General features: G+C 44.5%; 3 protein-coding genes and 1 long non-coding RNA gene across 6 annotated transcripts; 3 read left to right on the plus strand and 1 right to left on the minus strand.

Annotated features, from left to right (window-relative positions):
* Positions 1-2,801: 2,801 nt before the first annotated feature.
* Positions 2,802-16,311, plus strand: ehd1b (EH-domain containing 1b). The gene is made up of 5 exons (XM_084698459.1): positions 2,802-3,666; positions 7,456-7,553; positions 13,591-14,003; positions 14,213-14,377; positions 14,598-16,311. The coding sequence occupies exons 1-5, from the start codon at positions 3,269-3,271 to the stop codon at positions 15,117-15,119; spliced, it is 1,596 nt and encodes a 531-aa protein (XP_084554585.1). The 5' UTR covers positions 2,802-3,268; the 3' UTR covers positions 15,120-16,311.
* Positions 7,262-10,278, minus strand: LOC146287858 (uncharacterized). The gene is made up of 4 exons (XR_014755185.1): positions 10,068-10,278; positions 9,625-9,732; positions 7,656-7,726; positions 7,262-7,526 (listed from the first exon to the last, which is right to left on the minus strand). It is a non-coding gene; the product is annotated as an uncharacterized LOC146287858 (long non-coding RNA).
* Positions 16,312-16,517: 206 nt separating the features above from the next.
* adssl (adenylosuccinate synthase, like) lies at positions 16,518-22,186 on the plus strand. Its single transcript, XM_084698554.1, has 13 exons — positions 16,518-16,794; positions 17,420-17,522; positions 17,869-17,937; positions 18,101-18,151; positions 18,267-18,333; positions 18,717-18,824; positions 19,076-19,157; positions 19,432-19,558; positions 19,701-19,855; positions 19,987-20,111; positions 20,267-20,364; positions 20,647-20,796; positions 21,108-22,186. Exons 1-13 carry the CDS (start codon positions 16,567-16,569, stop codon positions 21,158-21,160), a joined length of 1,416 nt encoding a protein of 471 aa, XP_084554680.1. The 5' UTR covers positions 16,518-16,566; the 3' UTR covers positions 21,161-22,186.
* A 397-nt stretch (positions 22,187-22,583) lies between these two features.
* On the plus strand, positions 22,584-26,014 carry stx5al (syntaxin 5A, like). Of its 3 annotated transcripts, none has more exons than XM_084698847.1 (11): positions 22,584-22,618; positions 23,342-23,570; positions 23,714-23,784; positions 23,877-23,932; positions 24,023-24,093; positions 24,376-24,492; positions 24,588-24,644; positions 24,810-24,885; positions 25,149-25,249; positions 25,534-25,655; positions 25,826-26,014. In XM_084698847.1, the coding sequence occupies exons 2-11, from the start codon at positions 23,361-23,363 to the stop codon at positions 25,983-25,985; spliced, it is 1,041 nt and encodes a 346-aa protein (XP_084554973.1). In that variant the 5' UTR covers positions 22,584-22,618; positions 23,342-23,360; the 3' UTR covers positions 25,986-26,014. The 3 variants fall into 3 exon arrangements, with proteins under 3 accessions (XP_084554973.1, XP_084554972.1, XP_084554974.1); XM_084698846.1 differs by having other exon boundaries at positions 22,603-22,659; XM_084698848.1 differs by lacking the exon at positions 22,584-22,618 and adding an exon at positions 22,687-22,710.
* Positions 26,015-26,832: the final 818 nt, after the last annotated feature.

Genomic DNA, 26,832 nt, shown 5'->3' on the forward strand with positions numbered 1-26,832 from the left:
AGCGCTGTGAAAACTCCAAACCGTTATACGTTTATACTGATTCAGAAATACAAACGAGCATGACTCTTCCTCAGTTTGGCCTGCACAACATGGTCAAAAAACTGCCATGCAATTGCCACTGAATGATATGTTTTAGCTGTTACCGCTCATCTGATTGCTACAAAAAACACTGAGAGGGTGGAGTGTGTGTGTGTGTGTGCCTATAAAAGAGGGAGAAAGGAGGCAGATTGCTGGATAATATTGATTTAAAATAATTTCTATATATTATGTTCATTAGTGTTTGAATTCTAATCAACAGGTTGGGTTGCTATGCAGTTTCTGTTATGTAGAACTATGAAGATTGATCATGGCAATGAAATAGGTCTATCAATAACCAAGGAAAACTTGTGGTTTTCCTAACTACTAGAATCAGGGTTTTCCAAAAACCACATACAACAGTACATGTTGGAATTTAAACTTTTTAGAAAATGCTGTTTAAGATAAAAGGGTGATAACAGCAGATTTAAGGGACCACATCATCCCCCTTTTTAAATGGCTTTATTGTTTCCGAGATATGGAGGAGATGGTAAGAAGTTTATTACCAGGCAAAGTCTTCAGAGATACCAGAGGGATACTTATTACAGCGTGATCATGTCATGTCGAATAAAAAGCAATGAATAACAGACTCACAGACCATGAGGGACAATGCATATGAAAACCGAATGCAACCGAGTTGGAGAAAAAGGAACATAATGGTTAACCAACTAGACACACCCAATGTGTGTTCGTTCTCTGCTAAGCACCCTTGTGTTGACAACCACCATAAAAACGGTGTTATCTAGACAGGCCTTGGCCCTTTGGTCGTTCTGTTGGAAGATTGTGTGCTATGATGGCTTCTATGGCCAACCATAAAGATGGGAGTGGGGAGGGGACGGGTCAAAGTCAATTGCAGTAGCTGGCAACTCACATGTCCCAAATGACAGCCACTGGGTCAGAATCCTAACTTAACCTCATAATTCCAATGTTGTGACTCATTTGTGTTTCCTGTTTTTTTTTCTTCTTCTATCCTTCAGGTAAAGATCATCGTATGACCTCATGCCACCGGCTGAAACAACTGAATAGTATTCTTTCACCAAAGAGGCAACACAACACTATTTGCCTGGCACATGCAAAATATATGTTGTCTGTTTGCGGCAGGTGTTGTGTCTGTGTGTGCACGTAGTCATGGATGCAGTGCTGTTAGTGGCCTGTAGGAGGCAGAGTTAGCTGTGAGGCACAGGTGACAAACTGGTGCTCTCTGGGTGTAACAGCAACTCCATGTGGAAGATGGCTTCTGTTCCAGTGGAGATGCTGTTACCTGCAGAGGGTCAACACAAGCCACTGACTTTTTCCATTGTTTTTGTGTAATATGAAAAACACCTCCTGTTTATTCAGCTCATTTTCTCAAGCTTCCGTGTCATATTTTAAAGAAACTGTATTGAGAAAAGTTGACCTACGTTTACAGTTGTTATTTCACACAACACAATTTGTGTTTCTACAACAACAACAGAAGGAGTGTATATTACGGAAGTGTTTGTTAAGTGTGTCGAATGGTGCTGTGGCTAAATGAGAGCTCAGGGGCGCAGGGTGATGACCTATGAATTGACAGCCAGTGTTTCAACTGACTGCCTGTCAGTTCTGTAGGCCACTGCCGTGTCTGTCCCACTGACCACACACAGCCAACGAATAGTCACATTCCTGTTACAGTAAATGAATTATCAAGGTGTTGAAATGACCGAGAATCTGTTCACATTGTCCATGTAAAATATAAGAAAATGAATTGAATAAATAAATGATGAATATCTGAAACAATAATTGTTGATTTAATGGGTCTTTTCTTATGTGCTTCTCATATCTTTCTTTGTTCACATTTTAATGTAAATGAAGATGCATTCTGATGCATTCTGTGTTGTATACAAATACTAAAACTAGCTGGACTACTTCAGCACAAGGCATTGATTGATAGATGCTTTCATCAGTTGTCTGTTGTGTAGAGTTTTTTTGTCACTTATGTTTTTGGTTTAGTAACAGAAACCAAACAAGAAGCAACAATGGTGAGAATCATTCCACTATCATTGGGCCTACATATTGTTTCACTGCCCTTATCCTACCCCATCTTCCTGTGTTAACTATGATTTAGAAGAAATCATTAGTATGCACAGGGAATATCCCCACTTTCTACAGACCTCTTACTTTCAGTTTCACATTGAAGTTGATTGAAGGATGATTACCAGAGGTCAGTGTCACATTACACCAAGTCACTGCCGTACCGATCACTCCTCAACCTTTTTACATACTAACTTGTACGGTTCATTTTTAATAAAAGCGTTTTGGAAACCAATAAGTGAAACCAAGAATGACCTTGGTTTCCCAGAGCTTATTATCTCATGTTTAAATAGCATTTTCAGCAGTGGGACTCAGACAACGCACCTTTCTTAGATATTTCCTTACAAATGTATTTCTTAACGTGCACAGGCTACTACAGTTTCAAACCAGTAACGAGGGGGCTTTTATTGTCTAACTAAACCCTCAAAAGCTCTGGAAAAAAATTACATTCTATCAAGATCCAATGCCCTCAAGGTACATCTAATCTTACACTGGTTAAATGAGTCCAAAGGGGAATGAGACTTGATCTAACCGTAAACTTGCAACTATTTAGAGACTATGTATTTCAAACGGTTAATCGATATACATTATTACACCCATATACATCATTACCCTTTCCCGTATTTCATATTCATAAGGTACTTGCCATTCTTTTGACAGATTGGATCTTGTCGCCATCTGACGGCGAAACAGTGTAGAGGGGAGGGATGCGAGAAAGCTTGAGGTGGTGTCAATCCTCTGTAAAAATTCCCCTGCCTTCCCCAGCCTGCTTTTTTAGCCAAGGAGATTGTAGTTGCCTAGACTCCTCTGTAACGTTATCTACACTTCCAAATTTCCTACAAACCGCGTGTAGCTAGGCTGTCCATTGCTATAGTAATAAGCCTGGGAATTTCTTGTCAATTCCAGTTCGAGAACACGTTGTCAGTTATCTCTGAATGGGACAGTGAGCTTTCGAAACCACAAACCGTTAGCGTAGCTAGCTGAATCCAGCAGACTTCAAGACTTGTCAGTGCAGAGCGACGTCTAGAAACTAGACATTTGGCGACACGGACTGCAGCAGAGATAGCTATAGATAGCTGTTAACCTATACCAACGATTTGACTCAAGTTTTTTCTACAAGACAGGTTCTGCAAATTTGGGAGTCATGTTCAGCTGGTCAAATAAAGATGGCAAGAAAGATCCAGAACTATTTCAAACGGTGTCCGATGGACTGAGGCGACTCTACAGGAACAAACTATTCCCCCTTGAAGATGCCTACCGCTTCCACGACTTCCATTCACCGGCCTTGGAAGACGCCGACTTTGACAATAAACCCATGGTGCTTTTAGTTGGTCAGTATTCGACTGGTAAAACTACATTCATCCGGCATTTAATGGAGCAAGATTTCCCCGGAATGCGAATTGGGCCCGAACCGACGACCGACTCATTCATCGCCGTTATGCATGGAGAGCAAGACGGGCTAATCCCAGGCAACGCTCTTGTGGTTGACCCCAAGAAACCTTTCAGAAAACTTAATGCTTTTGGAAATGCTTTTCTAAACAGGTAAAGAGTTTGTCATATTAAGTTAAACTCATAACATGTTTCTTTTATGTTGGAAAGTTTTTTATAATTCTCATGCTTGATACCGTAAAGAGCTGAGCCCAGTGAAGGCAACAAAATATTAAATTTGCGGCTAGCTAGCTGAAGCTAGCCATTACACTAGTAACAACGCCATTTCTCTCTCTCCTCAAATAGCGGTTTACTTTTACTTTCAGAGCGCCCTGCATTGTAACTTCAGTTCTTAAAGAAGGTTTTGCCAATATAACATTTATTTTGGTCTCATGCAAACGTCGCCTTTACTTCTTCCAGTGACTTCTTTTCATTCATTGACCACACAGCCCTGTGTAACAGGGGAGTGGCTCGGCTTGCGCTTTAACTTTCAGCAGATCCCTATAGCCCTCTCCTTTGTGTTTCGTCTGCGTTGACTTTGCCGCCACCAACCAATACAAAAGTGGAATAACCACACTACTATTTGCAGTTCCTTATATGTGGTTAACCAAGTGTTTCTTCAAAGGGCACAGGGCACGGTATTTCGCAGTGGGATTTCGAGCTCCTTGACAGTCCTCAGACGTTGTAAATGGGTGTGGCATAGTTTATGCGCCTCTGAATTCTGAGGGTCATAGGCTAGTAGCGATACAGACGAATCGTTTTCTAATCATGATTAGGCCTGTTTCCAAGACACTCAAAACTTGTAAAGAAAGTTGCTGTTGTGTAATCTTGGTGTTATTGCGCGGTGCCAGATAAAAGCACTATAGATGTAAGTGCAGAAAAGACCTCATATCCCCTTTAACTAAAAATTGAGCAAATTTGAGGGCAAGTAGTTTTTTTGGCTCTCGGATTCAATTAATCATTACTTGAAGCAGCTCACAGTTCCACTACCTCTCAAACAACTGTGCTGCTAACAGACTGCAGAATATATAAAAGGTCAGACCCTGCTAATGTATAGCCTATTAACCTTGAAAGAGGTTCCTGGATGTATGGTCTTAAAAATATATATTTTCAAATCTTTAGCACGCATCAGCACAGAGTGAGTGTAGGGTTTATTTCCCTGCACTTTGAGCTTATTAAGCGGTGATAACCAGTGTACTTTTCGCGTAGGCCATTGGCGACTGCATCCTGTTATACTTACTTGACTACATTGTGAATGCTTTGGGTTGCTGTGGGACACTATTCTAATGCAGCAGTAGGCTTTGAGGAACCAGCCAATTCTGAGAAATGGTCTGGATTCACAAGTGTTACTGTGGTCTTGGAAGTGATAATGTCTAGACAGGTGAAAAAGCAAAACAGGAATGTGCTGTTTGTGACAAGTTGTGACTTGTGTGACTGTCATCACATGACAGTTTTGTGCTTCAGTTTGAGTTCTCCTTGGTGACTTAGGGCTAACACTAGTCTGCTTTTCTTAGGCTGATTCTGACAGTCATATGAGGAATGGGGCCCACTGTACTAAAAGTTCTCCCAGGTATGAGAGGGTGGTTTGGGCAAAGGTAGGGGTGATGGGAAGGCCATGAGGCCTAATAATGACCACCTGACAGCCACGCTTGGTTGTCGAGTCACGAGAGTTTTCAACAATGTCAAAAGAAAGGCACCTGTCTTCATGGTTGTCTCTGTGTGTGTGTGTGTGTGTGTGTGGTGCGGCCTCTACAGTAGAGTCTAGACCCGCAAACAAGACCACTGACAGACTCTAAATCAAAAGTAGACCTGTGACATTTATAGAGGGTGAGCCAGTAGCTGAAAAGCCTGAGTCAGGTCTTCATTTCTACCTTGGCAGGAGCCACTAGGAAACTGACTTTGCTCTTTGTCCTCCTCCCACAGGAGAAAAGCAAGAACTAGGAATGGCTCTTCCACCCTATATCATTCCTGACCCATTACCGTTGTTCCTAGGCTATCTTTCACAGCCCGCCCTGTGTTATACCTGTCACTAACCCCCTCCCATACATTAGCAGTCCAGTCAGGGTGTGGGCTAGGCCTCGGTGCCTCTCTGGGCTGCCTCTGTGAGACTGAGCAGCTGTGCTATGCACTAACTAAAAGATGCAGAACACATGTCAGTTGGCAAACACACCAGCGAGGGAAACGCCAGGAATTCAGGATGAGAGTAAATGTGCTTTAAAGGGGGGAGGGAGGAGGGAGGAGGGGGGGGGGAGTGGAGTAGGGGGGGCTTGGAGGAAGAGGCAGGGGAAAAACTGAGGGAATCACCCATGGCGTAGATTGTGGGAGCTTCCCACTGGTCTGCTGAGGGCTGATACTGAGGACTGAGGATAACGTTCTGTGTGTGACGGCAGCTGGTAAACATGCAGTGGAATGAGTGGGGGGGGGGGGGGGGGGTCATGAATAATGCTGTAGGATCAGATGGTGGAAAGAGTGAGGTAAGGGGTGACAGATAAGAACACTGCCAAAAATAAGAGAATATCTGCCTTTCACTCATTATTTTGCCATTACTTCAGCCTAAAGTTATTTATTTAGTTTGAGGATGCAGGAGTAGTGAGGTCTTGTATAGTGGAGTATATAGACTCCTCAAAAAAAGTTCAGAAACGTTATTTCAGTCGATTATTCCTCCCCTTCAATAATACCAATTGGTATTGTATTTTATATAGTCGGAAAGCCTGATTAGTCATCTTTACAACAAGGTACAACTTGTAAGGATTGTGCATTCGGGGAATGAGCAACACAGCTAACCGTGGGGTAGCAGCCCCAAACAATTTGCCAAAATCCCGATAACGTAAATCCAAAATAACTTTTCCGAACTTTTTTGAGGAGTTTATAAGCAGTTTTAGTTTGTACGGTTGATTGATGTGTAATTTTTAGTAGTAGTTAGTTTAGTGGTTTATTTGCGATTGTGTTGGTTTTGCACTGTGTCTGGTTGAATGGACTACAGTTCCTTGGCACTTACCACTGAAATACTATTATAACCATGCACTTCTGGCTCTTGACTGTCTTCTGGACTGACTATTCGCTCTGTTTGTAGGTCACTTTGGATAAAAGCATCTGCTAAATGAATAAAATGTTAAACATAAGCAATGGTGTTCCAGCGAGAGGGAGGTCTACTGCTCCGACGTGGATGGAAGCACATCTCCCTCAAGATCACTGTTTTTAAATGGAGGAATCCTGTGTTCAGGCGTCACCTTCTGTTTCTGAGAGACGGTTTTGGGTGTTTTTGGTAGCTGGCCAGCTTTGTGGCTTAGAAGTGGGTTTGTTTAAGCAAAAAACTCTTGATTCAAGGGGTTTATGGCAAACAAAGTGGATGGGAAGTCTGAATTGAGTGTTGGATTGAGTGTGTGTAGGGTGGTCTGGGGCTCAATTGGAGGGTCTCCAGAAACAATAAAGACAGATCTATTTTTAGAAGAGACAGCACTTCTCATCTATTGTCTCAAGACCACATGTGAGGATGTAAGTTCACTTCAAAGACAAACTGCTACGAACAGATGTCAATTTTAACGATCAAAACATGTTGTGTTCATCAGAGTCCAAGGCTTTTGGCAGTTTCTTTCTAAATAGTCTTTCATTGCTGATAAGAAAGTATTATTGTGTTATGTACAATGTATTATTATAATGTATTTCTCAGTACGTTTATGTAGTGAAGAAGGAACAGGCCAGTCGTGAGTGAATATGAATCCCCTTTTTAAGGTTTTAGTGAACGTATTGAACAAATGGAGAATGTATTTAGTGAGTGGACGATGTATGTGTGTATGGTTAATGCAAGGTGATGCCAAAGAAGAATTTCCATCCTGGATGGACAATAAAGTTGTAAGTTGATTGCGTGGTTTGTTGATGTTGAGCTGTGTGTTCCTCGGGCAGGTTCGTGTGCGCCCAGATGCCCAACCCGGTCCTGGAGAGCATCAGTATCATCGACACGCCAGGAATCCTGTCTGGAGAGAAGCAAAGAATCAGCAGAGGTGCGTGTTTGAAAAGGGCATTTAAACTGTAAATAAATAAAACATTTGTATTCATTTAGCAGACACTTTAAGCCAAAGCAAGGTGTGGGGGGGGATTTGTACCTGAGACCTCTTGATCTCGAGGTAAATCTTCTCAGCCAAACGGTGTGTGTGGGAAGATCAGGGTTAAACCACTGTCAAGGTGAATGAATGAAAGTGTTTGAGAATTATCGTGTTTTTTGCACAACATCTAAGACCACACCTTCCAAGAGTGCTATCACTGAATCTCTTCCTGACTTACTTCCCATTTTCCAGGTCCTTTGTTTTAGGATTTTAATCTTTTTTTTTTAAACTTTGCCCTAGTGTATGCTTTTAGTGGCTAGTGTTTCCAGTCATGCAACAGACATCTAATCGTAGGGAGTCTGAGAATGTCAACCGTGCTTCAGACACACCCAGAGTGAAGCCGGAGAAATGCATTGAATTTGCTTCATTACCATGGCATTACAACACACATATTTTAAGCCGTCCTGTTTACATAACTGCATAACAATATCCCCCTGAGAATCATCTGTACCAGAAAATCACCACTTGACAAGACGGGCCTGGCCCAACCCGCAAGTTAGGACGTTTGTTGTACATGATGTTTTCGTTTGAGGTGATAAGTGTCAAGATGTGGTACCTTCCTGTCGTGTGTGTGTGTGTGTGTGTGTGTGTGCGTGTCAAACCTCGGAACCTTTGTATCCCTGCCTGGTGGGATGGCCGTGAGAGCCCCCTCTCTGAGATGGATGACCTGAGAGAGGAAGAGCAGCAGGGGCCAGGAAACAGTCGCCCCACCAGGGAGGGGGCATGGGGGAGGGGGGGGCAGGGGGCTGGATGTCAGACGTTGGCTCCTGTAACGGATAGCCGGCAGGGTGGTTCAGACAGGAAGTGACGGTGACTGACATGGTCGAGTGGTGTCTTTATCAGGTGACTGACTACTCCAGTTTGGGATCAGGGTGTTCATTTGTTGTCAGATCAACAGAAATACCTGTTCTTACCTCAGGGTGAGTTCACTTTGAATTAAAATGTTCTTCCAAATCTGCCTTTGGCTTTTGGAAGTCTTTAGAACAGGATATGTTTAGTGGGCGTCAGCGATTAAGGTTATAAATGCCTAGAGAATCAATCTAACCTTTAACCCTGTCTGAGTATGATGCTAAGAAGTGTGGATGTTGTGTACTGTTAGTGCTTGCTATCAATAGAGATGGCTGTGGAAAAAAAGGTTTAACACCGTAAGTTGACCAGATTTTCAGCAAAGACTGTTGCCCTCTGGAGAGGTCAGGGAAGAGAAGGAAGGCAGAAGGAAGCCCTGGGTAGGGGCCAAGCATCCATCTTCAGCCCTGTGCAGCCTTGAAACGCCCACGCAACTCCTCACCCTGGTGCGAGTATTTCCTCCACGTTCCTTCCATAGCAGGGCAGCGGACACATCTGTTGATAGGTGAGGTGTGAGGAGACTGCTGCGATTGGCTCAGGGTCACCTCAGGGTGAACATACCTGAGGGGGAGATCAAGCACAACACGGTTCCTGATCTGCTGTATGATATCATACAGGCTTTTTCACTCGGGTATCTCCACGTAGCTCGACGGCATAGTTCAGTGGTAGAGCGTCTAACTGCGGATCACAAGGTCGCAGGTTCAAATCCCCCTGTTTGTCTTCCAAGCCATTGTCTAAATCAGTAGACATCTGTTGTTGTCGCCCCATCATTGGAGAATCACTGTTCAAGGCACAGGCTTTGGAGCAAAATTCTGTTGACTGAGAAGGGGGGGTTGTGGTGAGTGTTGAAAGACAGGCAAGATCTCCTGGTGAGAGAGAGGCACATGGTCGTTCTTGAACCACGACCTTGGTAGCAGCCTGTCGATGTGTCTGTTGACTAGAGCTCCTCAGACGGTTCCTGCTGCCCCGGGGGCTGGAGAGATCGAAGATCTTTTAAAAAAACCTCCAGAAGAAGTCTCTGTGTGTGGTCATGTACCTCTCTCAAGTGTTTACCAAGCACTTTAGTCGGTGGGTGTGGATGGGGCTATTATTGGACGGGACAACTGGTCTTTTGTGCACTTACCGAAGAGAATATTGAATTCTCAGGCTGATGTTCGCTTTCTCAGCCAGGAGGTGAATGTACAGCTTCTTTTACCTTCTCCGGTGACTGGGATGCTGGACATGCCTAGACCTGGATACATGGATCAGATTAGTACAGTTAGTGGCAGAGCTTACAGCTGTGTTCTGATTGGTGGCCAGCAGGTTTCATGTTGAAGGCAAGGCCTGATTCAGAAGACAATGCCCTGCTGTTGAAGTAGTTAAACAGTGTTGGAAAATGTGAGGTGGCCCTTTAGTTTCCTCGAGCTTGTCTCCCTATAGCTCACATGCTTTGCACGTATGCACAGACACACACACACACACACACACACACACACACACACACACACAGGAAAGCCACACCAGGGTCAGTGAAGGGTCAATGCAGAGCACTTCTCCATTGTCCTGTGGCACAGGAATGGAACATACCAATTGACGGCTGTCAGTCTTTCCCCTCACCATCAGCTGAAGCCATCTTCCTCCCCCTCCAAGCACACCTATATACACCTGGAAGTATCCATAGAGGGGCTCAGGGAACAGCATGTGTGTCGTTTGTTAACTGCGACGGACCCTCCTGATTCAGTTGTGACTGGACTGTGTTCGAGTGTCCTGGCACAGACCTGGCAAGGATGGTTAATAATCTGCCCACGTCTCCTGACTGTGCCTGTCCAATCCCCTCAACTCACTGACTGCTTAGCCTGGTTACAGCTCTGTTAATCATAATACCAACCCCTGGTAAAGAATGGAAAATAATATTCAGCCATCAGACGACAGCCTTGGTCATGCTCGTTCTTCTTCCTAGGCCTAGAGTTAATCACAACTTGAGAAATGTTGTATGACGTCATTACAGAGCCCATGTCCTAGACAAACAAAGGGGAGGTACTGCACTTGTTTGAAAAGCTGTGAAGTTTGGGTTCAGACGTGTTCTGCAGTGTCTCAGGCAGTGCCAGGTAACTGTAAGAAAGGCCGTCTCTGTCCGTCTCCTGTCACTCCAGCGGAACCGACAAGGTCCACTTAGAGAGGTAGCGTTCATTATTTACTGTATACAAGCTCAAGGTCCTTAGTGACTGTAGGCTTTCACCAAGGTGTCAGGTTTCAGTGTCTCACACTCTGACAATTCCTGCAAAATTACAAACTAATAAAGAGGCTACTGTGTCTGCTTTCAAGTTGAATGAGCTGAGGGTGCAATATGTGACCAGTGAAATACTGCTGCACTTCTGATCCTTGATTTGCTGTACTTCTTAGAGACAGGATGTGTATGTGGCGTGGAGTAAAAAAAATGGCTGCGTATCTCCGCCTTTATCTCAGTGTTACCTGTGCTTCTCCCTTACTTCTACATGTGCTGCTGTGTATGTGTGTATGAGGGAGAATAAGGAAGACTGGGGGTAAACGGTGTGTGTGTGTGTGTGTGTGTGTGACGGCTCGAGGTCTTAACTGCCAGTGCCTGGGAGGGCTGAATGAATGAATGTCAAGTCAACCTTTGCTTCGGTTTGTGTGTTCCTGTCGTACAAGTGTTTGTTTAATGTAGCGCTGTGACTGCTCATGTCATGGAGGGCCCGACTGGCAAAGACTGGCAGGTTGCGTCACTGCTCTAGACCAACGCATACGTAATGTAAGGCTCCAAACCAAGCTATGGATCCGTCTGCTAACCGACCAAAGTATGTCACCTGATCACTGTTTCCACACTGCAGTGGCACCTTCACAACCTCTACCTCCTGCTGAAATGTATTTGTTTGAATAAAATGAGGCCTGCCCAGGTTTTGACCTATGGCTGCAATGTCAGGAAGGAGATCGCGTAGTGGAAGAGGAGGATGTGGGGGTGGGGGTGGGGGGTGGAGGGCTCGCTGATGGCCTCACTGGGCTCATGGAGGTGCCTGGGTTTACTGCGCTGGTGTTTTGACTTCATACATTCAAACAGTTAATACCTAACCCCAAGCTGATGGAATGTGCAGACAAGGCTGGCGGTCATGGTATGGGCTGGGCGTAGAGGGACTGTGTTTGTAGTAAACTGGGCCTGATGTGGACACAGAGCAGCCGTCGGGACAGCTGAGCAGGTCTATTTCTGAGCCCTCCGCTGGCCCGTTTCAGATTTCTAATCTGTGCTTTCGTACAGGTTTAAAAAGCTGTGTCACTTACTGGCTGGCGTTCTGCAAGACGTGGCCTGGTGTCTGGTGCTTTCTCACGTCAAAGTGAGACGGAGGCGGCCTACCACACATGATCCTGTTTAATCACGTTATTCTCGACGAGGACTGTCATGTTGTCAGTGGAACATGATATCTGTGTGAATTCAGTGTGCGGGGTATAGTTCCTCACGGGGAATGTAGAGGGGGGAAATGTGTTAGGAAAGAACACAGGGTTAGCTGAGCCGCTGGAAAAACACGGTACAAAACACTCTCCCCTTTTCACCTCTGCTCCGTGTGTGTGTGTGTGTGTGTGTGTCTGGCTCTCTGCTTCATCAGGTCACTGGTTCAGCCGTGTTGTGTAAGCGGGGGGTCGTTTTGAGGCGTGACAACGATTACACAATGTATCGAAAAAGAGGGGATTGGTTTGTCGTGCCGTTTCATCTCTGCTAGATTGGATAAGGCCGTGTCCTTTTACGAGTGCTTCCTCTGAACGCACTGGCTGATAAGAGGATCTGGTGCGGCAGGACTTTGCCAGGTCACGCCTCCGCTGGATCGGTCCAGAGATCACGCTTCCTGCTGACGTTGACAAAACGCCACACAGACCGAGGACAAAACCTTCTTGTCTTTCATTAGGAGACGGCCTCTCCCGTCTAGGACAGACCAGGAACACTAATGCAGCCCAGAGTTGGACTGAAAACATCCATCTCTCTGACTGGCTCCATGTTAGAGATCATCTCAATGATTTATTGAGGATCAATCACGAGGCGGATAGGAAAGGCGGGTTATCATAAGCACACAGACGTTATCATTAGGTTGACAGTGTTCAGTTGGAGTCATTAACAGTTGCTGTTGTCATTTAAATAACTCTTCAAGAATGTCTGCTTTGTCTCGTCATTCTTGTTGACATGGGAACTCTTCACAGATCGCTGAGGCAATAAATGTTCTCTCTGCCCTTGGTTCCACTGTACTTCCTCAGCTCATTTGAAAATCATTGGATGTTGATATGACAGTCCCCCCATACCCCCACCCCAAAGGGAATAAACTGAACTACTGCGATTGTCTGGCCACCGTCTGAGAAACACTCTCAGCACAGAATTAAAAAGGTAAATTGCTGTTGGAAACAGTGGCGGGGGAAGAGGTCTCTGAGTGAGCCGAGTGTCTCCGCTTCGCGATTTATGCGCCTGAGGCTCTTTCCTGTTTGTCATTCCGGAGGGGGATGCGTGTCGAGAGGGCTGAACACACCAGCCCTGGACAGGGCAGAGAAAGGGCTGCGCTCATTACACCGCAGTTCCAGGTCACCGCTCGGAAAACACAATATACATTGATTTCCTTTTAATAGATGGTAAATGCAGTTGTTTTGGCCGGTGTCTCGATGATGAAATGCTCTTTTAATGTTAAACCCTGAAAAGAAGTGGGGTGTATTCACTGCCCTGCTCTGAGCCCGCTGTGCGTTCTCTGCAGCCCGCGTCGTGTCACTGTCACACTCAGAGGAGAGAGGAGATGACAGATGAGGGTCTTATTTAGTTAGAAGTTTTCCTGGCACAGGAAACGCAGGCTTTTTTTCTCTCATTGTGAAATGTACCTTTTGGTAGATCTGTAGGTGTGTGTGTGTGTGTGTGTGTGTGTGTCAGTGGTGGGTGGTGGACAATGGAGACAGGATGGAAGGTGGGGGGGGCACACTGCCATCTGAGTTGACGTATCTACTCTTACAGGGAGAAAGAACCTGCCTGACCGCAAAAAAATGTCTGGATTTATGTATGATATCAAATTGCCATCCACTCTCGTAAAGATCCTTGAGTTGACCGTGCCATTCCTCCTGTGCCTGGCAGGGTATGACTTTGCGGCAGTGCTGGAGTGGTTCGCCGAGCGCGTGGACCGCATCATCCTGCTCTTTGACGCCCACAAGCTGGACATCTCCGACGAGTTCTCTGAGGTGATCCGCGCCCTGAAAAACCACGAGGACAAAATGCGCGTGGTCCTCAACAAGGCGGACCAGATTGGCACGCAGCAGCTCATGAGGGTGTACGGCGCCCTCATGTGGTCGCTGGGCAAAATCGTCAACACTCCGGAGGTGATCCGGGTATACATCGGCTCCTTCTGGGCCCAGCCCCTCCTGGTGGCTGACAACAGGAAGCTGTTTGAGGCGGAGGAGCAGGATCTGTTCAGGGACATCCAGGGGCTCCCTCGCAACGCTGCTCTGAGGAAGCTCAACGACCTCATAAAGCGTGCCCGTCTGGCCAAGGTGGGGTGGAGAGCACTGGCGTTTTAGCACAGGAATGTCCTGCCTGTTAACAATCGCTGGTATATCTGTCACTTCGTTCACTTTAAAGAAGCCAAAGATCAATTTAAATATGGAATAGAACTGTAACAGAAACGTAATATGTATTCAGTGTGGCAACTAGAACATTTAATAATTTATTTATTTCATCATTTCTCCTCGCCTCCTTCCAGGTCCATGCCTACATCATCAGCTCTCTGAAGAAGGAAATGCCCAACATGTTTGGGAAGGACAACAAGAAGAAGGAGCTCATCGCCAACCTGGGAGAAATCTACCTGAAGATTGAGAAGGAGCATCAGATTTCACCTGGAGACTTCCCCAAACTGGCTAAGATGCAGGTACGATACAACCACCGCCATCTTGTTTGTTGACTTGATACTGTTAGAACGATGCACTTCTGATCCTTGATCTTCTACTGTACTTTCTCCACGCACTATTTATATGTTGCTTTGGATAAAAGCGTCTGCTAAATGAAGATGTAAACAAATCCTGTCCCTGATCCATCCCTAACTTCACGGCCCTGATCCCCCCCCCCCGTCTCTTCACCCTTGTCAACAGGAGATCTTGGCAGGCCAGGACTTCAGTAAGTTCCAGGTCATGAAGCCCAAGCTGCTGGAGTCCGTAGAGGACATGCTGGCCAACGACATTGCAAAGCTCATGACTCTGGTCCGCCAGGAGGAGGCTGCCATGCCCAGCCAGTCCGTCCAGGGCGGTGCCTTCGAGGGCACCATGAACGGGCCCTTCGGCCACGGCTACGGCGAGGGCGCGGGCGAGGGCATCGACGAGCTGGAGTGGGTGGTGGCCCGAGATAAACCCACCTACGACGAGATCTTCTACACCCTCTCTCCAGTCAACGGCAAGGTGTCTGGAGCCATGGCCAAAAAAGAGATGGTGAAGTCCAAACTGCCCAACACTGTTCTCGGGAAGATCTGGAAGCTGGCCGACGTGGATAAGGACGGTTTCTTGGATGACGATGAGTTCGCCCTGGCAAACCACCTGATCAAGGTGAAGCTTGAGGGTCACGAGCTGCCGACTGACCTCCCAGAACACCTTGTGCCTCCCTCCAAAAGGGGGCTGTAGACAGGGACCGTGTCTCAGATGGAAGTATATATGGATCTAGATGGGGCGGTAATGGGAAGGGTCAGGGTTAGGGGGGAAGGATGGGAGGAGTTAAAAGGGACTATGAAATTAAACGGGCGACAGATGTTGTTTTGTAAAGGGTAGGTTGTGAAAACTGGGCAGCGTGAAGTTAAGGGGTTGAGAGGTAAAGGAATAGATTAGAGATTAACTATATGACCATTAGCGTAGTAGTCCATTTACAGATGCAAATGGTAGAGAATAATACGCATTTACTCATTAATTACTGAAAAACCTGATCCTCATGGCTATATTCCTAATTTTGTTTAACATTAGGCCATCAACACTCACTTTAAATCAATCATTAGATATTTAATATTATACATTTCTGACATTAATTTAGTCAACAGGATCCTGGCCAGTTACAACTATAGATGGAAGGCTTTTCCTATGGCACAGTTATATTACTCCAATACAGGTGACTATTGAAAAGGATGGGGCGTTTATTTTGCATTTATGATGGGGACATGTAATTTAATCAGTTTCAAAAATAAGTCACAACTTGGGTCTGGATGATTGTCACCAACCAAAACCGTGAACGCTGGCTCTCTTGAATGAAAACAAGACACTCGAGGGCAAGGCCACGCATCCTTCTGTTATGTTCTGTTGTGGTTCCTAACATGGCACTACATTTCACAATAGAGGTAGATTATCCTACTGAGAGAACCATTGTTAACCCTTGAATGATACTGTGACATAGGGGGTGGGGGCGTGGGATGAAATTATTTTAGACTTTAGTACCTTTCTGACTTACCTAACCACAGATGCTTTGTTTTAATAAACCTTTGCCTGAAGTTGCCTTCTGAAGCTATTGATATGTTATAATGCCACTATAACATTTCTGTAGTGTATTGCTTTCTCAAGCTGTAATATCCTAGGCATAGGGGGAGTGTTGCAGGTAATGGAATAGAATGACATTTGGAAGAGAAGTTCTGTACCCTCCAAATACCACTTCAGTGTTCATGGGTCACATGACTCGCATTGTATGAACACCATTAACATCTTTGGTCAGCCTTAATACCAAAATTGTTGGATTACTGTGTGTAGGTTTGCCTCAACTACTTTACAGTTCTCTCAAATGTTCATATGTACATTGTTTTTGGTCTATTTTGAAATAAAAGTGTATTATAATGTGCGTTGGGTGTTGTACATTTATTCTGTGTCGTGTAAAATAAATGGTGTGTATGTCATAGATTTTCTTTTACATAGATTTAAGATAGACAGAAACTGTCGCCATACATGTTTGCAGTATTTTCATGCTGTCAATGACGTCACTAACTATCCATTTTTCAATCTGATCTGGGGTCCGTTGTTGCTAGGCTACTTCCTCTGCGAAACCGCGCGAGTTGATCTTCCGGTAGGCCACACGGAGGAAAGAAAGGCAGGCAGCATGGCAGCGGCAGACAGCACAGTGTCTAATGGACAAAAAACGGATTCCCTTAACGGCGAACCTGCTATTAAAAGATCACGGGAGAGTGCACAGGTTGAATCGCTGCGGATACCGAAAGAACCTCGTAATAAAGTTACGGTGGTTCTCGGGGCTCAATGGGGTGATGAGGGAAAGGGGAAAGTGGTTGACCTGCTAGCCATGGATGCGGACATTGTATGCAGGTGCCAGGTAAGGTTATGTCAGCTCTCTCTAACGAGTGAATCGAAAAAGTAATGAATTATCCTTGTTAGCAATGTAGATCAGATTTGTTTCAGATAATAATTTTGTTTTGAGGAGTTAATATTTGATTTTGAGTCTTAAAAGCTAGCTAGTGGCTAGCTTACGCTCCGCGGATACAGCATGCTATCGTGTAGCCAGCGGGAAGCCCGCTACTTCACTGTTCAGTTATGCAGCCGAGCTATCGAGCAGGTTTTAATATCTAAACCAGCTAGGTAGCGATGGCTGGCTTTCCAGCTACCCAGTTGGTTCGATAATAACCTGTCCGGACGTTGGCTTGTTGAACAACTGACTGACTGCAAACGTTTGACCTTTTTTGTGACATTGCGCGCTTTCCGCCTATTTCCCCTGGTCTGATCAATTCCAAGAGCAGCCACATAATGTTTGTTTTCTAGATATTATAGCGAGCTAGCTCGATAGCAGGACGCAATCACCTTTACCCAGTTGAAGCTGCCGAGCATCACGTTATTCTGTCGTCCAGTAACTTTAAGTGGTCAAGTGAGTGTTATTGATTAAACAGATGTAATGAGTGATTTTGTGGTTGTGGCCGATCCTATCTTCATGTTCGTTTTTACAGGGGGGCAACAATGCAGGACATACAGTTGTTGTGGACTCTGTGGAATATGACTTTCACTTGCTGCCCAGCGGAGTACTGAACAAAAAGGCTGTGTCGTTCATTGGTGAGTCAGGAGTTTCATACATAATTTGAATGTTGACATTTCCATTCGTTTATTTATTCCCTAGTTTGTGCGTATTTAATGAGGAAACTGGATTAGTTTGAATGTTCTATTTGAGTTTTGTAAACACAGATAACACGTGGTACTTAAGATGTTGATGTTGTTGTTACACTCTCCTATCAGCAGAGTTGTGCAATATTGCAGTTAAGATGAAGCTACTGTTGTGTCTGGAAAAACAGACCATTCCTTGGCTGTCAGTGTCAACATTGAAATACTGTTAGAACTTTGCACTTCTGGTCTTTGATTATCTGCTACATCTTTAATGAATGCATTTATACATAACCCTCAGGTAACGGTGTTGTAATACATCTGCCTGGGCTTTTCGAGGAAGCTGAAAAAAACTCCAAGAAAGGCAAAGGTGAGCAGAGATTTTTCAGGTTGTTTGAAATCGGCGGGAAAAATGACTGGTACAACAACTGTTGACCAGAGCCCAGTCTCAATTTCACTGTCCAGGTGACACACATCACTCTGTGTATTTGATAAACAAAAGACTATATCACTTTGCATGTGTCCTGTTTCAGGCCTTCAGGGATGGGAGGACAGGTTAAAGATTTCAGACCGAGCTCATATCGGTAAGTTGTCAGTGGATTTGTTGTTGAAGTATCTGGTCTACAAGAACATTTCAGTGATGTTCTTTTAAAAATGGATTAATGTATGTGTTGTATTTCCTTTTAATTGGGCCTTTAGTGTTTAACTTCCATCAAGCTGTAGATGGCATCCAGGAACAGCAAAGACAGCTCCAGGCAGGAAAGAAGTGAGTGACCAAACTGTACTGTCACAGGGTTTCCCATAGAAAATGTGTTAGTTAAGGTGGTAGGGTGGGGTTTGCCATCAGGGGAGTGGGGTGGGGGGGGGGGCTAGTTTGTGTGATAGATTAATGTGTTCTGCAGAGAAGGGAGACTGGCGTTGGTCACGGATTGGAATGGAAGGGAGAAAACAGGACAACGGCAGACATCGCTTTAAAAAAAACAACTGACAATTGCTGTGGGAAACCCTGTGTCACGATAGCTTCTTCCTCAATTCAACAACGGCCGCTAACATTCAGCCAAGAGTCAATCTTGATCTAATGGGGAACCCTAAATTAATGTAAACAATTTACCTGCTCTTCTAATGTTCTCACACTGGTTTCTTCTCCAGTTTGGGAACCACCAAAAAGGGCATCGGCCCAGCCTACTCCTCCAAAGCTGCTCGCAATGGGCTGCGTGTCTGTGACCTTGTGTCCGATTTCACGGTGTTCGAGGAAAAGTGAGTGTTGCATCATAAGCCCTTAAACAACAGCAACCAGGATGCTTACCGTGTATATTTGAAGAGAGCTTTACCCAGATACAGTTTGTAAAATGTGTACATATTCATTATAATGGGTGCCTGGCCTGTTGAGAAACCTTTTGCGGCCACGTCCTTGAATACACAAGACAAAGTTGTTAACCCTCAGGACTTGATTAAACTTGACTTAACTTGCTGTGAGCTTTGTTTTCATCATTTCACTTTTTTTTCAGGTTCCGTGTGTTGGCAGACCATTTTCTTAGCATGTACCCAAACCTCAACGTTGATATTGACAGCGAGCTTCAACAGCTAAAGGTGAACAGAACACGGTGTATAAAGTAATGCAGCTAGTACTTTCCAACGCCAAAGCCTACCCTAAATGCAATTGTGGAGGTATTAGAAGGGTATATATACATACATACATACATACAGAATGGCAATCACTTCTGCTACTTCTGTCTTACCAGCTGACTTTCCTCTTAGCATACTGAATTAACTTTTAAAAACCATTCCCTCTAAAAGTACTGATGTCATTGGATTAGTGGTTGTTTGTGGCTCTGTGGTTGCTGACCGCCTCTGTCTTTGCCAGGAATATGCTGAAAGATTGCGCCCTCTGGTGACTGACGGGGTGTACTTCATGCACAAGTCCCTAACCGGACCCAGCAAGAAGATCCTGGTAGAGGGAGCCAATGCAGCCCTGCTGGACATAGACTTCGGTAAATGACCCAGGGGTCTGGGATGTACATTTTAAAAACAGTTGCGTTTTTATTTATTTAATTTATATGGAAGTAATTTTCCAAGTGCAAAACTTAACGATTTAATTTCACGTCAACAAACAAACGTTTGTGTTCGTCACAGGGACGTACCCCTTCGTGACGTCGTCCAACTGCACCGTGGGGGGCGTGTGCACCGGCCTGGGCGTGCCCCCCTCCTACGTGGGCAGAGTGTACGGCGTGGTCAAGGCCTACACCACCCGAGTGGGCGTAGGAGCTTTCCCAACCGAGCAGGATAACGTGAGTGGAGACGGATCTCTAGCATCCAGAAACCCTGGCCTGTTCATCTTTGTCACTCTGCACGTTTGATACATGAAACACTTTGACACTGACATGGTGTGTGTGTGTGTGTGTGTGTGTGTGTGGTCCAGGAGACAGGATCCCTGCTGCAGAGCAGGGGGAGGGAAGTGGGCGTGACCACAGGCAGAAAGAGACGATGTGGTTGGCTGGATCTGATTCTGGTCAGATACGCTCACATGGTGAACGGCTTCACTGCGTAAGGATGTTTTATTAACTCTTTGGTTGTAATTTTTTATAATTATTTGGTTTTCGACCCACTGTACCGGTCCCTTGTTATTTGATGGTACTGACAATTTGAAGTTGCGGCTTGTTGAATTGTAATACTTGACAAGCGTTGATCTTCTCTCCCAGTATTGCTCTGACCAAACTGGACATCCTGGACACGCTGCCCGAGATCAAAGTAGGCGTGGCCTACACTGTTGACGACCAGCCTCTTCCTAGCTTCCCTGGTAAGCCACAACGTAATTTGACACGGCCGGAATCGAACCGGTAACCTTCTGATGAATTGCCCGTTTCAGAATCAGTTTTGTTCACCATGAAAGTTTGCACAGACAAGGAATTTGCTTTGGCAGGAAGGTGCTAACATTAAACATATAGGAATCTAAAATTTAAATATGAGGACTAACTATACTAAGGGTGTATAACTAGCAATACTAAGTGAAATTAGAATTAAAATAAACTATAAAATAAAATATTAGGTAACCGCTCATCCATCTAACCCCCCTTTATAGCCAACATGGACGTGTTAACGCGGGTCTCGGTGAAGTACGAGACCCTGCCGGGCTGGTGCTGCAGCACGGAGGAGGTGAGGAGCTTCCAGGGGCTTCCCCCCCAGGCTCAGGGCTATATCCGCTTCATCGAGGAATTCCTCCAGGTGCCAGGTGAGTGGCAGAGAGAGAGAAAGAGAGAGAACTGAAAGTTGCCGAGCAACCAGGCTCGTCTCCACGCGCAGAGCAACTGCTGTCTGGGTTCTGGAGTCTCGTCTGTGTTTAGTGACTGCAGCTTGGATTGACCTTGTGTGTTTACATTTTACATTTAGTCATTTAGCAGACGCTCTTATCCAGCGTCATTTGGCACGGCCGGGAATCGAACTGGCAACCTTTAGATTACTTGCCCGATTCCCTAACTGCTCAGCCATCTGACTCCCTGTTTGGTGGTTCTTGACGGTTGTGCGCTTCTGTTCTGGTTTCAGTGAAGTGGGTCGGAGTGGGGAAGTCCAGGGAGAGCATGATCAAGCTGTTCTGATTGGCTTTGGGTTCAGGAACTGGCGATTTGCTCGAGCTGCTTGGAACAGGAAGGACCGACCCCAGCGTGGATTTTCAAAAACCCAACATCTGTCCTTAGATAACCATCACCAGCAAAATTGTGTGTGGAATGTTTAGGGATCCGTTTATGGTCCAATTTAAATATACCATATTTGTAACCTGCATTCCATATCTCCCCCTTTTTCCCCCTAATGGGTCATGTTAAGAGCTAAATTGGCTCTGTTTTTGAGATGATATATCATTGTAGCTTATGTAAGGCAGCTGATGCACTGGGATTTTTCTGACCTCACGATTTACTCTTGTTTTTGAAATTATAGACAACATTTTGGTTGCAGCTTAAAAATGCAGTCTTTAATGTTTCGATGAAGCTGTCCCAGGTGTTTGCAGTTGTGTGTAGCTCTGGAGTATATCACAACCCAAAAATAATCCACCTGCTTTCTCTGCTTTGCTTTTTGAGGATAAACACAGTGGTTCATGGTTTAAAGGGATACTAAGTTCAATGCACCTCGTCAGGCCTGGCGTCGATCTTTCCCAATGATTTCTATAACTTGCAAATAGCTTCTAATATTATCATACAACTGCATGATTTTTGTTTTGTTTCAAATGTTCTAGTTTTAGATCTTAAATGGCCTCACAATGTAGATTTTATTCCCCCACGAATGTTGCTTACCTTGACATGCAGAATCGATTCCACTTGATTTGAGGTGCTTTGATGGACTTGGTTGTGGTAGAAAGTTTTTGTTTTTGGCAAGGTGGATGATGCAAAAGGGATCATGACTCAAGCCTTAGCTTAATATTGGATCAAGAATGTGTAATGCACAAAAACACATTGACCTGTGTTTAAAACAATTTAAAAACATTTTTGGGAGTGGTCTTCCACATAGTCAATGTATATAGGCTTCATATACACTACTGTTGTCTAACATTCCATTCATTGTGTCAATAAACAAAACAAAAAAACTTAAAACAGCTGTTCCAAATATATAAATAAAAAATGTTGGCCATCTATTGTCGAAGTCTTCACTTAATTAACACCAAACCTTTAAGGCAAGGCAAGTTTATTTGTATAGCACATTTCAACAACCAGGCATTTCAAAGTACTTCATATAAAACCATTACAATTATCAAAACATAATGCAAAAGAAAAACAATTAAGAACATTCAATACCAATTACATTTCATGCTGATGCTATTACACTGTGGACATAATTCAAGATCCCTACTACACTTGTGTGGCAGGAGGCATATTTTACATTCATTAAGCAGACGCTGTTATCTAAAGTAAATTATGAAAGTTTTAAAAGTATGTGCAGCGGATAATCAATTGGTTTATTTAACAATGGTCTGTCTAGGCTTCTGTACAATCAATGTCTTTATAAAGGGGACGTGGCGCTGACGTCAGAGCTTCGAGGAAGTGCCCGGATTTCAACATAAAGAGGTGAGCAAATTGAGACTCGAAAGACGAAGTACTTAGTAACGGTAAGGGATATTTGACACAAACTTTCAACAAAATGCGAAGGAAAGTGTCCCGTGAGTTTTGGTGTGTAATGTATTTGTCGCATGACAAATACTAGTTAGGTAGTAACTTGAAGTAGCCTAAAAGCTAGCTACAGTAGCCTACTTGTTAACTCTACAATAATAACTAGACAAGTCCAGGTTAGCATGCTACTGCTAACTATCAACAAGACAGAGAGACTGATACACCAACGTTCACCATCCTGATGTCAGCTGTTACTACTATTTGCTAGTTAGAGCTAGCTAGCTCTAGCTATCGTTTCTATTCTAACTTGTCATTCCGACCCTTGTAAATGTATAGAGCTACCTGTACTAGACTAGCTACTGTACTGTACAATGATTAGGGTTAGCTTTAATCAATAAATAGCTAGGAACAAGAAACACTCTTAACTAAGACTGGAACAAGATTCTTATATCAACTGGAGTATGTCGCTAAACATTTAAAAAATACTTTAAGACATTGAACGTTAGACTAAAGTCAACCTGGGACTGTTTCTGTCTTATCTGCGTTATCCCATAACCAAGCATATGTTGTTATGCAATCGGAACATACAAGATGATCAAGTCTTTTTAAAAGACAGCGCGGTGGTCTGTGTGTCCGCGTCGGCCACACTCCCAAGTCATCCTACACAATGTTCTCAAACAGGTGATGTGTCTGAGCAATCATGAACACGCGACGGCGCCACGGTCCTAGGAGTCAGGAAGGGGTCTACCAAGGACCTTCCCAGACACAGCCGCCCCTGCTGCAGGCTCCAGACGGACTGTCTACCTCTGCGCCGTCTCCTCCGGTCCCATTGATGGACTTAAGCAACATGTCTGGAAGAGATCGCACCAACGAGTTCCAGTCAGTTTGCCGGTCTCTTCAATCACGACAGGTGAGACCAGGGGAACCAGTTCTGTCTTTAGCTATGATACTGAATTGCCTTACTGCTATATCAGTTTAAACATGTCAAGTTTAGAAACTATGGATTTTGATTGAACATCGCGGATATTAGTTGGTTTGTTCTTTTCCCCCCAGAATGGAGTCCAGGTCAATAAACCAGCCCTCAGTGCAATCAGACAACGCAGTGACTTCACCCTCATGGCTAAGTTAGTAACTAGCGATTACTACTTCTGCTTTTCTGTTTACTGAAACTTTGTTCCTGTTTACATTCTTTTCTTTTTTTTACTTTTCTCAACAGGAGAATCGGGAGGGACTTGAGTAACACTTTTTCCAAGTTGGAAAAGCTTACTATACGTAAGGATACAAACTGTTTTGTGTTTCATTTTCTGTCTTCTAAATCACGTTGTACGATGTTATGGATATTTGAACGTTCCGTTCACACAGTTGCCAAAAGGAAATCCCTCTTTGACGACAAGGCTGTGGAGATTGAAGAGTTGACCTACATTGTTAAACAGGTTGGGAGAAACGCATGTATAGGGGAAAGGCATTGTATTTGCCTTGGCACATAAGGCATGAATTGCATCTTGCAGTTGCAATAGGTTTGGATGAACAAATGTATTGTGGCGTTGATTACAAGTGTCACAAAGGTGTTGTATACAAGTATCCTTGTCTAGAGTGTAGTCCGTTGCTTCCAAGTTGCTATATCGATTTCAATATTAATAAAGTTAAGAATTTCCTTATAGATTTATAAAGTTTTAGATGATCTTAATTGAGATGTTGTGTGTTTTTCTTCACAGGACATTAACAGTCTGAATAAACAGATAGCACAACTACAGGGGCTAGTTCGATCAAGACAGAGTCAAAATGGCCAACATCTACAGACACATTCCAACACCGTGGTGGTCTCCCTCCAGGTTAGGCCCTGGTTAGGACACCATTACTTCTCCTCTCTACAAGAGAAACCACCTTGTCGCCCAACTGAAAATGCTTTTTTTTTTTTTCATTTCAGTCAAAACTGGCGTTGATGTCTAATGACTTCAAATCGGTCCTTGAGGTCAGGACTGAGGTAGGACTAGACCTCCATACACACCTTATACACAGTATACTCATTTGATAGTAATGTAGAAACTCAAATATATAAATGTGTCATTTGAAACCCTTATTATTCCTTTGTCTTATTGTCTCAACTGTGCGTTATGTTCCTCCCTCCAATGACGGTGTTTCCCCGCAGAACCTGAAGGAGCAGAGAACCAGACGAGAACAGTTCTCCCAAGCCCCCGCCTCGTCTCCTAACGCCAACAACTTTGGTGAGAGAAAAAAAAAACACAGTCATGAAAGTAGCATCATGTATGGAAATAATGTATGTATTCATCTAGCAGACACTTTTATCCAAGGCAACACACACGGGGACTTGAACCTGTGACCTCTTGATCTTCAGTTCAATGCTCTACCACTGAGCTACATATATCCTCCTATCTTCAGTTGCTGTGCTGATTTGTTGTAAGGTATTTCTAACCTCACTATGATCTGTTTTTTTTTTCTTCCCCGTGACACGCCCACCCTCCTGTAGGTAACTCTGTCCTGATGCAGGACGACTCTAAATCGTCTGCTGATGTTGCTATAAACATGGATGGACGTGCCAGCCAGCAGCTGCAGCTAGTGAATGAACAGGTATTACCTCAGCACATCTCTTTCATTTTTAAACATTTCACAACTACTTCAGTTCCCAAATTGAGAACATATTGCATCACATCTCACAGATGTTAAATCAATATACAGATAGTTAGTAAATCGTTGTGCAGGTTCGATTCCCGTCCGTGTCAAATTACGTGGTGTCCTTGGGCAAGGCACTTCGCCCTACTTGCCTCGGGGGGAATGTCCCTGTACTTACTGTAAGTCGCTCTGGATAAGAGCGTCTGCTAAATGTAAATGTAATCTAAATGATGTTTGCTCAGGACTCTTACATCCAGAGCCGGGCAGACACGATGCAGAACATCGAGAGCACCATCGTGGAGCTGGGCTCCATCTTCCAGCAGCTGGCCCACATGGTGAAGGAGCAGGAGGAGACAGTGCACAGGTGGGGGCAGAGGCAGGGATGTGTGCATGTGGATAGATGGATGAGATGAAGCTGATAGAAGTGGAAAGGATCCTGGAGAACAGGGTCAAAGTTCGGGCCCCTACAGCTTTTGTGCTGGCTGGGCACAGTGTTCGGTCCTCATCTGTGTGTCTCTTTTCCGCTTCCTGCAGGATTGACGCCAACGTGGAGGACACCCAGATGAACGTGGAGGGCGCCCACACAGAGATCCTCAAATACTTTCAGTCCGTCTCCTCAAACCGCTGGCTCCTCGTCAAAATCTTCCTCGTCCTCATCATCTTCTTCATCGTCTTTGTAGTCTTCCTCGCCTAGGGGGACCCCACAGTTGGAGGGAGGGGGGGGGGGGGTTGTCTTTGAGTCAATAGTGGGAAGTGGACTAGAAAAGGGGGGGGGGGGTGTGTTTAGAGGGGAAAACATGTGAGGAAAATAGGTTCTTTCATGTCTTTCTCAGGTTTCAAACTCTCACCCTTTTTGGGTTATACGAGGTGAAATCAAACACTTTGTGAACCAGGGATGTCATCTTCAGATGGATCGATGTATGCAGGAAAGGACATGAAGTAAACTGTGTTCGCCCAGTATAATGGTTACAAATATAAAGGCACTATTTCAGTTAGACGTAAACTCTATCTCGGCGCCTACTTTGTAGAAAACATTCCTTTTTCTTGAAAGTCACGGTTAATCCAAAGAGGACATGTTGGTCACAGAGATACAGGTCTTGTTCTGAGTGGCCTTACTGCTGTCCTGACTCTGGGCATTCTCTCCTATTAAGCACCTCACTGCCGTCTGTGTTTGTGTGTGGAGTGGGTCAAGGGCCCAAGTGAATCATGTGAATGAACTTGACCTCTTGTGTCTGCTCTCATGGTTGGAAGAGCTGATTGGCCATGTTTTGGTAATGGCTCACCACCTCACAAGTCTGAACATGCAAGAATCTCACACATCATGTCGGTCGAATTGGTTGTCATGTTAATGAATCGCGAGCCAAGTGTTTAGTTTTTTTTTTTTTTTTCTCATGAAGACTTCATGTTTTTGCTTGTGCTGCTTTACTTGTCAAACTACAGGTACTGTCAGTACTGCTTTTACAATACAGCTGTTGTCTAATGTAACATACGAATTTTCCTTTTATCGTAATTGTGTTCATTCATGGTTTGGACTTTTGAGT

Source organism: Hypomesus nipponensis, chromosome 5, assembly GCF_054491055.1.
Source record: "Hypomesus nipponensis isolate SF chromosome 5, ASM5449105v1, whole genome shotgun sequence".
Lineage (NCBI taxonomy): Eukaryota > Metazoa > Chordata > Actinopteri > Osmeriformes > Osmeridae > Hypomesus > Hypomesus nipponensis.

Coding starts and splice junctions, on each gene's coding strand:
- stx5al (XM_084698847.1), top strand. CDS start 23,361: ATGAACACGCGACGGCGCCACGGTCCTAGGAGTCAGGAAGGGGTCTAC. Junction 24,645..24,809: donor TCCTTGAGGTCAGGACTGAG/GTAGGACTAGAC, acceptor GTTTCCCCGCAG/AACCTGAAGGAGCAGAGAAC. Junction 25,250..25,533: donor TGCAGCTAGTGAATGAACAG/GTATTACCTCAG, acceptor ATGTTTGCTCAG/GACTCTTACATCCAGAGCCG.
- ehd1b (XM_084698459.1), top strand. CDS start 3,269: ATGTTCAGCTGGTCAAATAAAGATGGCAAGAAAGATCCAGAACTATTT. Junction 14,004..14,212: donor AGCGTGCCCGTCTGGCCAAG/GTGGGGTGGAGA, acceptor GCCTCCTTCCAG/GTCCATGCCTACATCATCAG. Junction 14,378..14,597: donor CCAAACTGGCTAAGATGCAG/GTACGATACAAC, acceptor CCTTGTCAACAG/GAGATCTTGGCAGGCCAGGA.
- adssl (XM_084698554.1), top strand. CDS start 16,567: ATGGCAGCGGCAGACAGCACAGTGTCTAATGGACAAAAAACGGATTCC. Junction 16,795..17,419: donor ACATTGTATGCAGGTGCCAG/GTAAGGTTATGT, acceptor TCGTTTTTACAG/GGGGGCAACAATGCAGGACA. Junction 19,158..19,431: donor GCGAGCTTCAACAGCTAAAG/GTGAACAGAACA, acceptor TGTCTTTGCCAG/GAATATGCTGAAAGATTGCG.